Source organism: Marmota monax, unplaced genomic scaffold (genome assembly GCF_021218885.2).
Source record: "Marmota monax isolate L192 unplaced genomic scaffold, Marmota_monax_Labrador192_F-V1.1 WCK01_AAM20220418_F8-fsc00014, whole genome shotgun sequence".
Lineage (NCBI taxonomy): Eukaryota > Metazoa > Chordata > Mammalia > Rodentia > Sciuridae > Marmota > Marmota monax.
Genome location: NW_026695222.1, coordinates 17576843 through 17589889, shown reverse-complemented (window position 1 = coordinate 17589889; position 13047 = coordinate 17576843). Strand labels below are relative to the sequence as shown.

The 13047-nt window shown below is 39.2% G+C and overlaps 1 protein-coding gene across 6 annotated transcripts in view; it reads left to right on the top strand.

Annotated features, from left to right (window-relative positions):
• The window catches only part of Mroh8 (maestro heat like repeat family member 8), a 63137-nt gene that overhangs the window by 26451 nt on the left and 23639 nt on the right, over nt 1–13047 (top strand). For all 6 annotated transcript variants that reach the window (XR_006849452.2, XM_046433233.2, XM_046433231.2 and 3 more), the window contains exons 9-13: nt 2396–2531; nt 3978–4096; nt 5601–5753; nt 7827–7987; nt 11626–11761. Coding sequence is in view for 5 of the 6 variants with exons in the window: in XM_046433233.2 (XP_046289189.1) it covers nt 2396–2531; nt 3978–4096; nt 5601–5753; nt 7827–7987; nt 11626–11761 (705 nt within the window). In the remaining variant the exon portion in view is untranslated. The remainder of the gene's footprint in view (nt 1–2395; nt 2532–3977; nt 4097–5600; nt 5754–7826; nt 7988–11625; nt 11762–13047) is intronic.

Below are 13047 nucleotides of genomic sequence, written 5' to 3'. Positions count from 1 at the left end.
AGTGACCAGACTAGGCACATAATTCTCCAGTGATTTTTTTGTGTGTGTGATAAAACACTTTGGAGTTTTTTAAAAAAATATTTTATTTATTCTAATTAGTTATATATGACAGCAGAATGCAATTCAATCCATATTACACAAATAGAGCACAATTTTTTATGTCTCTCGTTGAACACAAAGTAAAGTTGCACCATTCGTGTTTTCATACCTGTACTTAGGGTAATAAGGTCCATCTCATTCCACTATTTTTCCTTCCCCTCCCTCCCCTTTCCCTATCTAAAGTCCCTCTGTTCCTCCCATGCTCCACCACCCATCCCCATTATGAATTAGCATCCTGATTTCAGAGAAGAAATTAGGCATTTGGTTTTTTGGGATTGGCTTACTTCACTTTGCATTACATTCTACTTTGGAGTTTTTAATGTTGAGAATATCAACATGTTCATCATAGAAAAAAATTTTAAATGTAATTTAAAAGTAGAAGGAATAAAAATTATTAACTTGTTGTTGTCATCATTTAGAGATAGACACCCTTAATATTTTTATTTATTCCTTCCAAGTACTTTTTGTGCATGAGTACTAGGGTGAAGGATTCCGTTTTAGTTCCATCTAATTTATTCCCTCTCTGTAGCCAGAATTCTCTTCTTGAGACTCAGTCACTCTTTTCCTTGTTTTGTTTGCTTGGATTGCTTTGTGGTGCTGGAGATGTAAGAGACTGAAAAAAGAGAAAGGCAAGGATTTGGAAAGAGGTCCCACAGTACCCGGGCCTGGTGCATGCTGGGCCGCCACATCCCCAGCCCTTGTTTTGTTTCTGTTTGTTTTTCCCAGTTGTGTGTTCTTTATTTTTTCTTCTTTTTTCCCCATGGACTCTTTTGATCCAGTGATTTGCAGCTATTGTTAGAACACAAGGTCTTGTGTGATCTGGCTCCTGCTTCCCCCTGATCAACTGGTCTGTAGCTTACATCTTTGCACAGGTGTTGCTTTGTTTACTCTAAACAGACTCTAGAGGTTGATGTTCATAATATTTTGTTTTTTAAAAAAATATTTTTAATTGTAAATGGACACAGTACCTTTGTTTTATTTATTTTTATGTGGTGCTGCGGATCGAACCCAGTGTCTCACACGTGTTAGGCCAGCACTCTACCACTGAGCTACAGCCTCAGCCCCACAATATTTCTTGTCTTATTTTTGAAGAGCTGCAGAAGAAATTTATTTCTGCCTCAATCTGGGGAAAAATTGTGCTGCATCTGCATGTCTGTTTGCTTTTTATACACAGAGGGAATCATATTAATACAGGACATTGTGTGCACCTCTACATTAGCCACAATACGAGAAAGTTCAGAGCCTAGCTCTGTGGCCTGCCTCAAGCAAATGATAACATGAGTTCTGCCTGCTAACTAAATTCTTGATTTCATTAATATTTTCTGCTTTAATTTTAATTTTTACTATTTTTTTCACTATTTTAAATTACATTTCTTTTTATAGTATGATTTTTACCAGCAGCCATTATTTTTTCCATAATAATGTAGAGTGTCAATAAACAATTTTTTTTTGTACAGGGTATTGAATCCAGGGAGCATTTAAACACTGAGCCACATCCCCAGCCCTTTTTTTGTATTTTATTTAGAGAGAGGGTCTTTCTGAGTTGCTTAAGGCCTCACCAAGTTACTGAGGCTGGCTTTGAACTTGTGATCCTCCTGTCTCAGCCTCCCAAGCCACTGGGATTATAGGCGTGTGCCAGTGTACCCAGCCTCAATAAGAAAAATTTTAAAATAGCATTAAATGCTATATCTCACTTTGCATCCACCATTTTGCTCATCAGAATAGCATGTTTTCTAGTATTGTAAATTCCTCAGCTAGTTGATTTGTAATGGTTGCATTCCTAGAATGCCTGTACCATAATTCTCTTTAGCATTATGGAGCAATTATTTCCCAAAATGTGATCTTGAAAAATAGTGCTACAAGGAACATCTTTATGCACAAAACATCTTCATGGGCTGGGGATGTGGCTCCAGCGGTAGCACCCTTGCCTGGCATGTGTGCGGCCCGGGTTCGATCCTCAGCACCACATACAAACAAAGATGTTGTGTCCTCCAAAAACTAAAAAAAATATATATATATATATATATTAAAATTCTCTCTCTCTCTTTAAAGAAAAAAAATCTTCATTTTTCAGATTGTTTACTTATATTATAATTGGCCTATTTAATGCCATCTACTGGTGCTGTTGTATCTATCCAGGTTAAACGTTAACTCTTCAGAGAACTAAAGGCTGAATATGATCTTTGAGCTTCTCTTGAATTGGAGATAGAAGTGGGATTGCTTCTCAACAACCTAAATTTAAGGCACTAAATACACCTGTATTCTGATGGCATTTTTCTTTTTCCTTTTCAATTAGCCTCCATTGCGATTCCAAAGACTTGGACACCTAGTGGCTGTGATGGCGTTGTTGTGTGGGGACCCACTGCAAATTGTGGCAGAGGAGGCTGCCGAGGGCACACACTACCTGCTGCATATCACCCTGCGGATGAAGTGTAAGGCAGTGCTGGGGGCAGCCAGGCTGCAACCCAATTCTCTAGTGCAACATTGCATCAACCCGCCTGTGCCCTCCTTCCCCTTGTTCTAGAAAGCCTTTTCACTGTTGTTCATACAGAGAAAGGTACACAGTCTATAGACAGAGATGACACAATGTTAATTCAATCATTAGAGTCATAACTCTGAATCATTATCATCCATCTGCGTGGCCATGGAGTGGTTGATTGTTCATAAGTGGGAGAGGTTCCTGCCATCTTTGGGTCCTTCATTCATTTATTTTTCCCACAAATGTTTATTTATTACTTTTTCAGGATCCCACAGTAACTAGAACACAAACAGTCCCAATCCTTATATTACACAAAACCTAGTGGGGGCTCTAGGCAGAGTCAGTGAATAACTATTATTATCAATAAAGGTAACTGTCATGAAGGGAAATTGCAGGGACCATAAGTAAGAATCAAATCTAGCTGTGGGGCTCAGAAAAGTCCTCTCTAAAGATAATCTGAAGAATAAAGAATAATTATGCAGAGGTTGAGGTAAGAGCATATCAGGCAGCACATTGAGACTTCCTATAGATAAATTTTCATGTCACACTAAAGCTTGAAAGATAAGGCACCACAAGGACTGTTGGCAGACTCAATAATCAGCACAAATAGCCAGAAGTGGTGGCACATGCCAATAATCCCAGCATCTCAGGAGACTGAGATAGGAGCAAGTTGTAAACCTGTCTCAGCAATTTAACAAGAAACTTAGTGAGACCCTGTCTCAAAAGAAAAAATAAAAGGGGCTGGATGTAACCCAGTGGTAGAGCACCCCTGGGTTCAGTCCCTAGTGCGCGCGCGCGCGCGCGCACACACACACACACACACACACACACAAAAGAACTAGACTAATAAAGACTTCTGTTATTGGAATTGCCAAATTTTTTTTGGGGGGGGGGCTGTGCAAACCTGTAATCCAGCGGCTCTGGATGGTGAGGCAGGAGGATCACAAGTTCAAAGCTAGCCTCAGCAATTTAGCAAGGTCCTGTCTCTAAATAAAATATTAAAAAGGGCTGGGGATGTGGCTCAGTAGTAAAGTGCCCCTTGGTTCAATCCCTTGTACAAAAAAGAAAAAAAAATCTTTTCTTGGGACCTAAGCTTCAAAGGAGACCCTTCAAAATTCCTCATCAATGGTGAAACATAGTAGCATGCCCTATCTGAACTCATAAATCACTCAAAAACTCTGCTCTTACAAAAAGCCCTTTTCTTTTTCCTTTGGCCTTTTTTATTTATTGCTATACAAGGAAGGGCAAGCAAATCAGCCTTCAGATTGGCACATGCCCTGCCCCCAGGCATTTTTGGTCAGTGAGATCTTGGAATCCAAAGTAGAGATGCACCCAACTTGTAAAATCTAGAATAAAGAAAGAATCCAAAAAGTAATAATATTTCATACTTTCTTCTTAGATGTTACTCATGACAAGAAAAACCACCCAAATTTGAGAAAAGCATTGAAAAGGTGTCGTGACTTCCTGGAGCTCTACAATATTAAACGGTTCTACCGTTATCCCTTCAAAATTGCCCAGGTAATCAGAATGGCAACTTGAAGTGTTGGCCAGGAAGAAGAGTGACCAGAAGTCTTGTTTCTTTGTACATGATTTCCATTTTACCATGTGAAATGGTAAAAATCACTTTGGAAAAAGTTCTGGTATTTTCTTATAAAACTAAACAAACCAGCTGCTTGGGGAACATGTTCTCTTAACATTCCATAGTTTGGAGAGGAGACATCATGTTTCTAACTCTTACATACCTGTCCTCTTAGTTTAGTGGTGCAGGTCAACCTGTCAGTGAGGCCAGTATCACTGTTTTAAAGTAGGACAGAAGAGACTAGACACCCGATAAATTTTCAGGAAGCAGGTTTATTGACTGTGTTGCCTAAATTATTCTCTGGACCAAGATTTTAGAAATTCTTTGAACCTTTTATCCAGTGGGAAGGGTTTGCAGGATTTACATAAAAGCAATTTTTTTTTTCTTTGAGTTCTCAGAAAGTGATTTTTGTTCCATCGTGTAGACCAGACAGTGGTTTCATAAGTTTATTTGTTTGTTTCTGCAAACCTGGCATTTACAAAAAGAGGAAACTACCAATCACAATGCTTTCTGTAGAAGTTTTTGCTTTTGTTTTTTGTTTTTCCTGGCATCCTGTGTAAAAAGCTTTCTGAGAAGAAAAGGAACCTATATGTAACAATATGGTGGGGGTTTCTGCTTAGTAAGGGTCTTCTGGGGGAGGGGTCTCTGGCCTGCTTCAGTTTGGATTTCTCTTAGGACTAGTTCTGCTTCCACATATTGCCAGCTGCTTGCACGTGTGAATCTTTGTCACACGAAGGAGCTGCAAGGGTGTGGTTGAGCCAGTGAATCACACACTTGTTAATTAATGCAGGTATTCATTATTGTAAGAACAAATATTTATGCATCCAATGTGCCTACCAGGTATGTTAGGAATTAGGGAAAAAAGAAAACAGATCTTACTCATTTAGGGTCAAAGGTATCAGGTAATTTAATCTCTTGTGCATCCATTCCTCTTTTATACAATGGGGATCTGAAAAAGTTGGGATGACTCAGTTGCTGTGAGGGTTGAATGAAATACAGGGTGGAACATGCTTGGCTTATGGCCTGTCGCATAGTAAGTGTCCAGTAGCTGGTTCCTTGTGTGATCAAGTGAAGGACTTTACATACTGTCCAGGCAATGAGAAGTTCAGTGTCTCCTGGTGGGGCATTTTAGTTGGCCTGGGACACTGTTAGCTGTCAGACCTTAGGGCTTTTCTTTAGTTCTGCTCCTAGGAAGTGTCACTTTCTGAGGATCTCCAAATAAAGCTGCTTTATAAAAGCCAGAGCAGTAAAAGTCCTGCACTGACACTAGCTGTAGACATTTGGGTCACATTTGGGTCATTTCTCATTTTTGTAAACAAGATGGAAGTAAACAGTCTGGTACATCTTTGTACATTTCTCTGATTGTTAACTTAGAATCCTGTCTTTGTTCATGGTCTGTCATACCATATTTACTGGAAGTTCATTTTTCCTAAATCATTTCAGGTTTTTGAAGTTTTCCTCAATTCAGATGAACTCTGCCAGTTCGTAATGACCACATTGGATGGCCTCAAAAATCTGAGACATCCCTACACCCAGCAGGCAGCAGGAGAGTTGCTAATGACTTTGGTGAAAAATGCAGAGTCCCGATTTGAGAAGGTAAAAGTTCAGTGGTGTGAAACACCAGCAAAACCTCTCCACTTCCACAGCTTCAAGGTCTCTTCTGTGCCTGTTTAACTGCAAACAACTGCTGGTGCAGACAGGGTCAAAGCCTTAATCCATTTGCTTACAAATATACCTCCATTCATTAAGCATATTCTAAACAACACCTGTGTAAAAACTAGGTGGGGGAGCCCAGCACTATAATGCATGCCTGTAATCCCAGTGGCTCAGGAGGCTGAAGTAGGAGTATTATGAGTTCAAAGCCTCAGCAAAAGCTAGGCACTAAGCAACTCAGTGAGATCCTGTCTCTAAATAAAATACACAAAAATAGAGCAGAGGATGTGGCTCAGTGGTTGAGTGCCCCTGAGTTCAATCCCCAGTACCCCCACCCCCCCACCAAAATAAAACTACTCGGAGATTTTTAAAATTAAGGTGTGGTCCAGAAGAGGATTTTTCTGGGGAGATAAAATTTACACGTATGAGAATGCTAACTTCAATTTAGGCTCTTATGCAATTAAAAAAAATCCATAAGTGACCTTAGAAAAAGGCAGACTTAGCCTAAAATCAAGAGAATTTATCTAGATGTATCTAAAGTTGATACATCAAGAAATAAGAAAATAAGGAAAAAGAAATCATCTACATCATCTAAAATACAGAAGAACATATTGAAAGTGATAAAAGCAGCTGTCTCTGGAGGGTAGACATGGGAAATAGGGAGGAAAGACACAAAGGACCACTGGAGTTTTAGATTATGTGCACGTTGTGCTTTGATAAAAAGAAAAAATAGAGGCTAGGGGATAGCTCAGTGGTAGAGTACTTGCCTAGCATGTACGAAGCCTTAGTTTCAAGCCCTCCACACCACAAAAATAAAATAATAAAACAATTTTAAAATGATGAAAACCTATATTTTAACCTATTAACCAATGAAATCACAAGTTTTCAATTCCGTGAATATTTCAACACAATTGATACATGTGCATTAAGATAGGTTGGAAATCAATCTACAGCTTATGTATAGAATTATGTTATAATTATTATAACTTTACTCTTATTATTATACATAATATGCTACATAATTATATGCTGTATTTAAGTTTTATAGGTGTTCCTCAGCTGGAATGATGGGACAAAATTCCTCAGAGGCGCAAAGAGCAGTCTGAGGAAGCAGGGAGAGATGGCACTAGGATCATGAAGGCGCTCTCAGTGGCAAATCGAAGACCCACTGTGGAGGCTTCACCAGAGGATATATTATCCTGGAGAAGTCTGAACACAGCATAATTTCTGTGACTCAACAGTGTTCAGGCAAAGACCCAAGGACTTTTCCATCTTTCTGTTTTTCCCGTTCGTGTGGTCATAAGGTGGTCACAGTGATGTCAGACTTCATGAGCAGGTTAAGACTATCCAGAAAGAAGAAACATGCTGCTTTCCTCTTTGTCCTTTATTTAGCGAGGAAAATCTTTCATAAAAGCCCCCAATAGATTTTTTCCCTCATGATTCATTGGCCAGAACTGCATCATATGCCCATCCTACACCAGTTTCTGGTGACTGGTGATGGAGGTGACAGCCATCTGGTGCAAGGTTGTTGAGGACAGCCTCTCTGAGGAGCTGACAGTTCCACAGAGACCTGAAGTCAGGGGTCTGGATGGGAAGAGTAGTCCTGCTTCCTTGACCTGGATGGACAAACGTATCTGAGAGGAAGGTGGGTAAGAACCCCTGCCATAATCAGAGTCAGAGTGGAAAAAAACAGCTTTCTTGCAACACGTATCTTAGTTTTATTATGAAATCACTGAGAGAAAATTAGAAAAAAATAGATAAGCAAAAAGTAAAATTAATATCCAAGTAATATCCTATCACTCAGACACACTAATAACATTGTATATGCAGCCTTACAAATTCTTACATACAGATATACTTTAAATAGTTTTGATTTTAAATTTTTTCATAAAATTATTTTGTTTCAAAGTCACTTCCTAGCTACCTTTCAGAAATGGCCACAGTACCCCAGTAACCATCAGTATCCCACAAGGTTAAGGTCTCAGTGATATTAGTAATTTCTTTTTTTTTTTTCAGGTACCAGAAATTATGGGAATTATATGTGCCCGGCTATCCATAATCAGCCAGCCTAGAGTCCGACAACAAATCATAAGCACTGTGAGTTTGTTTATCTCCAGGCCCAAGTACACAGATATAGTACTTAGCCACCTTCTGTGTCATCCAATACCATATGACAGGTAACAGCACCCTGTACAGCCTCCACACTAAATTGGGGTATGTAGCATATCACTGAGTATTTTGAAACTGGGGTTGCCCTCAAAAATCTAAGGATTCTCTTGTAGAGAAGGTAAGATATAGACAGTTACCTGGGAGATAAATCAGACTATAATGCATAAATGTAAGATAATCAAAAAAAGCCAGAATGAAGAGCATTCTATAATTAGATTGGACTCTACAAAAACAAACAAAAAAGGTTAATGTCAAAGCTGGGTGTGGTGGTGTATGCTTGTAATCCTAGCAACTCAGGGGCTGAGGCAAAAGGATCACAAATTCAAAGCCACCTCAGTAACATAGTGAATCCCTAAGCAACTTAGTGAGACACTGTCTCAAAATAAAAAATAAAAAGGGCTGGGGATGTGGCTCAGTGGTTAAATGCCCCTGGGTTTGATCCCCTGTACTCCCCCCCCAAAAAAGTTAATGTCATGAAAGAAAAAAATGATAGAGGCACCATTCTAGATAAAAAGATACTAAAACAACATAACCCAATGTATTATATGACCTTGATTGGATCCTGGATCAAAAACAAAAGCCATAAAAGAAAATTTGGAGAAAATGTAAATAGGGCCTCTACACTAGATTAGTAAATTAATATAATTTACTTAGGTGTGAAATGATATTATGGTTAAGTGGAATTATGTGCTTTCTGTCAGAAGATAGAGTCTGAAATTATTGAGGGGTGAAAAATGATGTTGGCAATTCACTTGCAGAATGATTTCACCCCAAAATAAGTAAGTAAATAAATAGATACTTTAAAAGAAGGTATACATATATACATAGAGAAAATTCAATTATAGAGATAAATAGACAAAATAGGTTTTTGAGCTGGACAGTTTTCTATTAGAGGCACCTGGCAGTTTCCAAAGATGCCCACAAGCAGGGAATCATAATCAGCTATTTGTTTTTGTTTGTTTGTTTGGCTTTTGCTTTTTTGTTGTTGTTCTTATAGTGCAGGGGATTCAACCCAGGGCCTGCACACTACCACGGAGCTCCCTCTTTTTTATTTTATTTTATTTATTTATTTGTTTGTTTGTTTGTTTATTTTTGGTGCTGGGGATTGAACCCAGGGCCTTATGCGTGTGAGGCAAGCACTCTAACAACTGAGCTATATCCCCAGACCTCTTTTTAATTTTTTTTAGTCCTCCTTTTTCTCTTCCTTTTTTTTTTTTTTTTTTTTGTTTCAGGAATTGAACCCAGGGGGCTTAACCTCTAAGCCACCTCCCCAACCCCTTTTATTTTTTATTTTGAGACAGGGTTTTGCTAAGATGCTTAGGGCCTCTCTAAGTTGCTGAGGCTGGCCTTGAACTTGTGATTCTCCTGCTTTAGCCTCCCAAGTGTCTGGGATTACAGGCATGCATCACTATACCCAGCTATCCCTCCATATTTTTTTTTTTTTGAATTTTTTTTTTTTTAATATTTATTTTTTTAGTTTTCGGCGGACACAACATCTCTGTTTGTATGTGGTGCTGAGGATCGAACCTGGGCCGCACGCATGTGAGGCGAACACACTACCGCTTGAGCCACATCCCCAGCCCAACCCCCTCCATATTTTTAACAAATTCCCCAGATGATATTTTTTACACATTAACTTCTGTGAATCATTGGCTTAAAGACTGTGTTTTCTAATTTAGACGCACTCATAGCACTCTTAGAAATGTGCAGTGAACCAAAAGCATTTGAGAGCAATTCTTTCACAAGAAATAGTTTCTCAAAGCATTTTATTTAGTTCTTCAGTAATTCAGAGAAAATATCCCACTGTGAGTAAACAAAGGAATTTCTTAACATTTTCCCAGGATGAACATTCATATTCTACCATCTACTTATTTTCTCAGCCATGAGGCTTTTCATTATCCCCATTTCCTTTCTAGTCTTCCCTTCAGGAGTCTTTAGGACCTTCATGCTTTGTTATTCACAGAGTAGAATTACTAAAGTAGGGAGTGAAATGTTTAGATAGTTTCCAATGCTCTCAAGTTTTAAAGAGTCTCATGTAGATAGTTGGAAGAGCATACTTGAAAAAACCCTGTCTGTAGTACAAAAATGCCTAGATAGATTCTAAAAATAGGTGAAGAATGGATTGGGTCAAGGGGGCCTGTAGTTTAATGTAAGAGTGGGTTGCCTAGCATGTCCAAGGCCCTGGGTTTGATCCGTAGCACCAGAAAAAGGTGAAAAAAAAAAAGTTTAAAAGCATGAGTAACTCCCTTTAAAAGCAAGAGTAATCTTCTCTCCCCCATCACTTGCACAATGTTTATATAACTCTCAGGCCCTATAATAATAAAGAATTTTTTTATAAGTTAAGGTCTCTGTATTGCCCAGGATAGCCATAGCTGTAATTTAAAATTGGAAATCTTTTTGAAAATTATTACATATTACTTTTCCTTAAGAAAAGATTTCTTCTGGGCTGGGGTTGTGGCTCAGTAGTAGTGCACTTGCCTAGCATGTATGAGGATCTGGGTTAGATTCTCAGCACCACATAAAATAAATAAATGAAATAAAGGTCCATCAACAGCTAAAAAATATTAAAAAAAAAAAAAGATTTCTGGGGCTAGGGTTGTGGCTCAGTGGTAGAGCACTCGCCTAGCATGTGCAAAGTGCTGGATTCGATCCTCAGCACCACATAAAAGAAATAAGAAGGTTCAGGAAAGTGGCTAAACTAAAAAAAATAATAATAAAATAAAAAAGATTTCTTCTAAGTAGGATCAAAGCTTTATTTTAGGGCTTGACCTTAGCCAATTTGAGGACCACAGACTATATTGAATAGATGTGCCTTTGAATACCTGGCATTGTGCTAGGTCCTTAGGGATCTCTAGAAGGGCGGACATAATCTCTTCCTTCAGATAGACACACTCATAGAGAACTGATAATGGCACATGTGAGACTGAGGTAACCTCTAGAAAGGAGAAGAGTGTCATGGGGCCAGGCATGGTGGTGTACTCTGTAATCCCAGCAATTTGGAAGTCTGAGGCAAGATCATAAATTCAAGATCAGACTCAGCAACTTAGCAAGACCCTAAGCAACTTAGCAAGACCCTGTCTCAGATTCTAAAAAATTTAAAAAAGGGCTGGGGATGTAGCACCCCTGGTTTCAATCTCTAGTACCAAACAAAGAAACAAACAAAGGGTTATGGAAACTCTCATGAGAGACATGGTGAAGAAGTAGCAAAGATACACAGAAGAGGTGACACTGGAGCTGGACCTTGAAGGGGTGATGGGCAGAGGAGAACTTGGGGAAGGGTCTTCCGGTTTAAGAAAATGCTGTAAGCAAAGGTAGAGGTTTTCAAAGCCCACAATTTGTTTGGCGAAGGTGAATGGTGCAGGTGGCTAGAGCCCAGAGTGTGTGATGGGGGGACATAGAGGTACTGAAAGTTAGGTGAGGACTAGTTTATGAATGGCCTTGAAGTCTGTGCCCAGGCAAAGGGAACTTGATTCAATCAAACCTTGGAAGTTACCTATTATGTACTCAGATTCCTTTGATGTACTGAGGAAGTAAGCAGAGAGGAAACCATCTTATAGATTGGATCCCAGAGACTCCAGAAAGGTGGTAGTCATGATAGGTCTGGGATAAGCCACTTTCCTGAACCTTCTTATTCTGGGGTTTCTAGGTATCTGACTGAGTTGTGGAGAACCCTGGAGGCAGAGCTGCCCAGCACAACCTGGATCCTGTGGAGACTCCTGAGGAAGCTGCAGAAATGCCATATGGTGCCCACCCAGGAGAAGATGGCCTATGTGGCTGTTGCTGTAAGTCACTGAGCTCTTCCCCACTAACTTCCGCCCACCAGGCTTCCCTCCAGGGTGACCAACCTCACTCAGAGAATGTTATTTTTAGTCCCTCTCACAGATGGTTTTTATCATCCATTTTATATCTACAGTGCCTCTACCCAGGTTGACATGGAGAGAGCTGGGAGAGTGTAGGAATCGGTATGGTTTAATATATTTAAAACATTCCTGCTTCAATCTTTTTTAAAAAATATTTATCTTTAAAAATATTTATCATTATAGTGAAAGAGTAATACAACTTTGTGAAAATTGTTAAATAATATGAAAGTGTATAAAATAGAAAGCATGGGCTGGGGTATAGCTCAGTGATAGTGGTAGTACCTAGCATGAGTGAGGCCTTGGGTTCTGTCCCCAGCACCTCAATAAATAGATAGTTAGATGAAAAAGAAAGCAAAGGTCCCCTTGAGCAGCGGTTAACAAGGATTGATGGTAAATATTCTAGGCTCTTCAGACCACATAATAGTCTCTATAGTCTATATAGTCTTTGTCTTTTTAAAAATAATAATCCTTTTAAAAATATAAAATCTTGAACCAGGTACTGTGGTATGCACCTGAAATCCTAGCTGCTCTGAAAGCTGAGGCAGGAGCCCAGGAGTTTAAAGCAAAACTGGGGAGCCCAGGAATTCAAAGCAAAACTGGGGAGCCCAGGAATTCAAAGCAAAACTGGGGAGCCCAGGAATTCAAAGCAAAACTGGGGAGCCTAGGAGTTCTAAGCAAAACTGGGCTACATAGTGAAATCCTGTCTCAAAAATAAAAGGGGGGAGGCAGATAGTGCACTAATGCTTTATTATCCTAGGGACTCAAGAAGCTGAGACAGGAGGATTGCAAGTTCAAGATGAACCTCAGCAACTTAGACAGGCCCTAAGGGACTCAGCAAGACCCTGTCTTAAAATAAAAAAATTTATAATGGGCAGGAGATGTGTGGTTAAGTGACCCTGGGTTAAATTTCTGGTTCCAAAAACAAAGGTAAAACTATTCTTGGCTCATGTCTGTGCCATTTCCCTAAAAATGAACTTTCTAGAACTATTTATACATATTTAAACATTTTTATGTATATTTGATAAACTTTTCCCCCATTTTTTCCTTTAAATATATGTTACTTTTTAAAGTGTTTCATGTTCACAGCAAAATAGAGCAAAAAGTACAGAGTTCCCCAAAATCCCTGGCTTCTACACATGCATAGCTTCCCTTCTTTCAGCATATACTTTTTACTGCATTTCCTCCCCTACCAGTTTTTACCTTTCTCT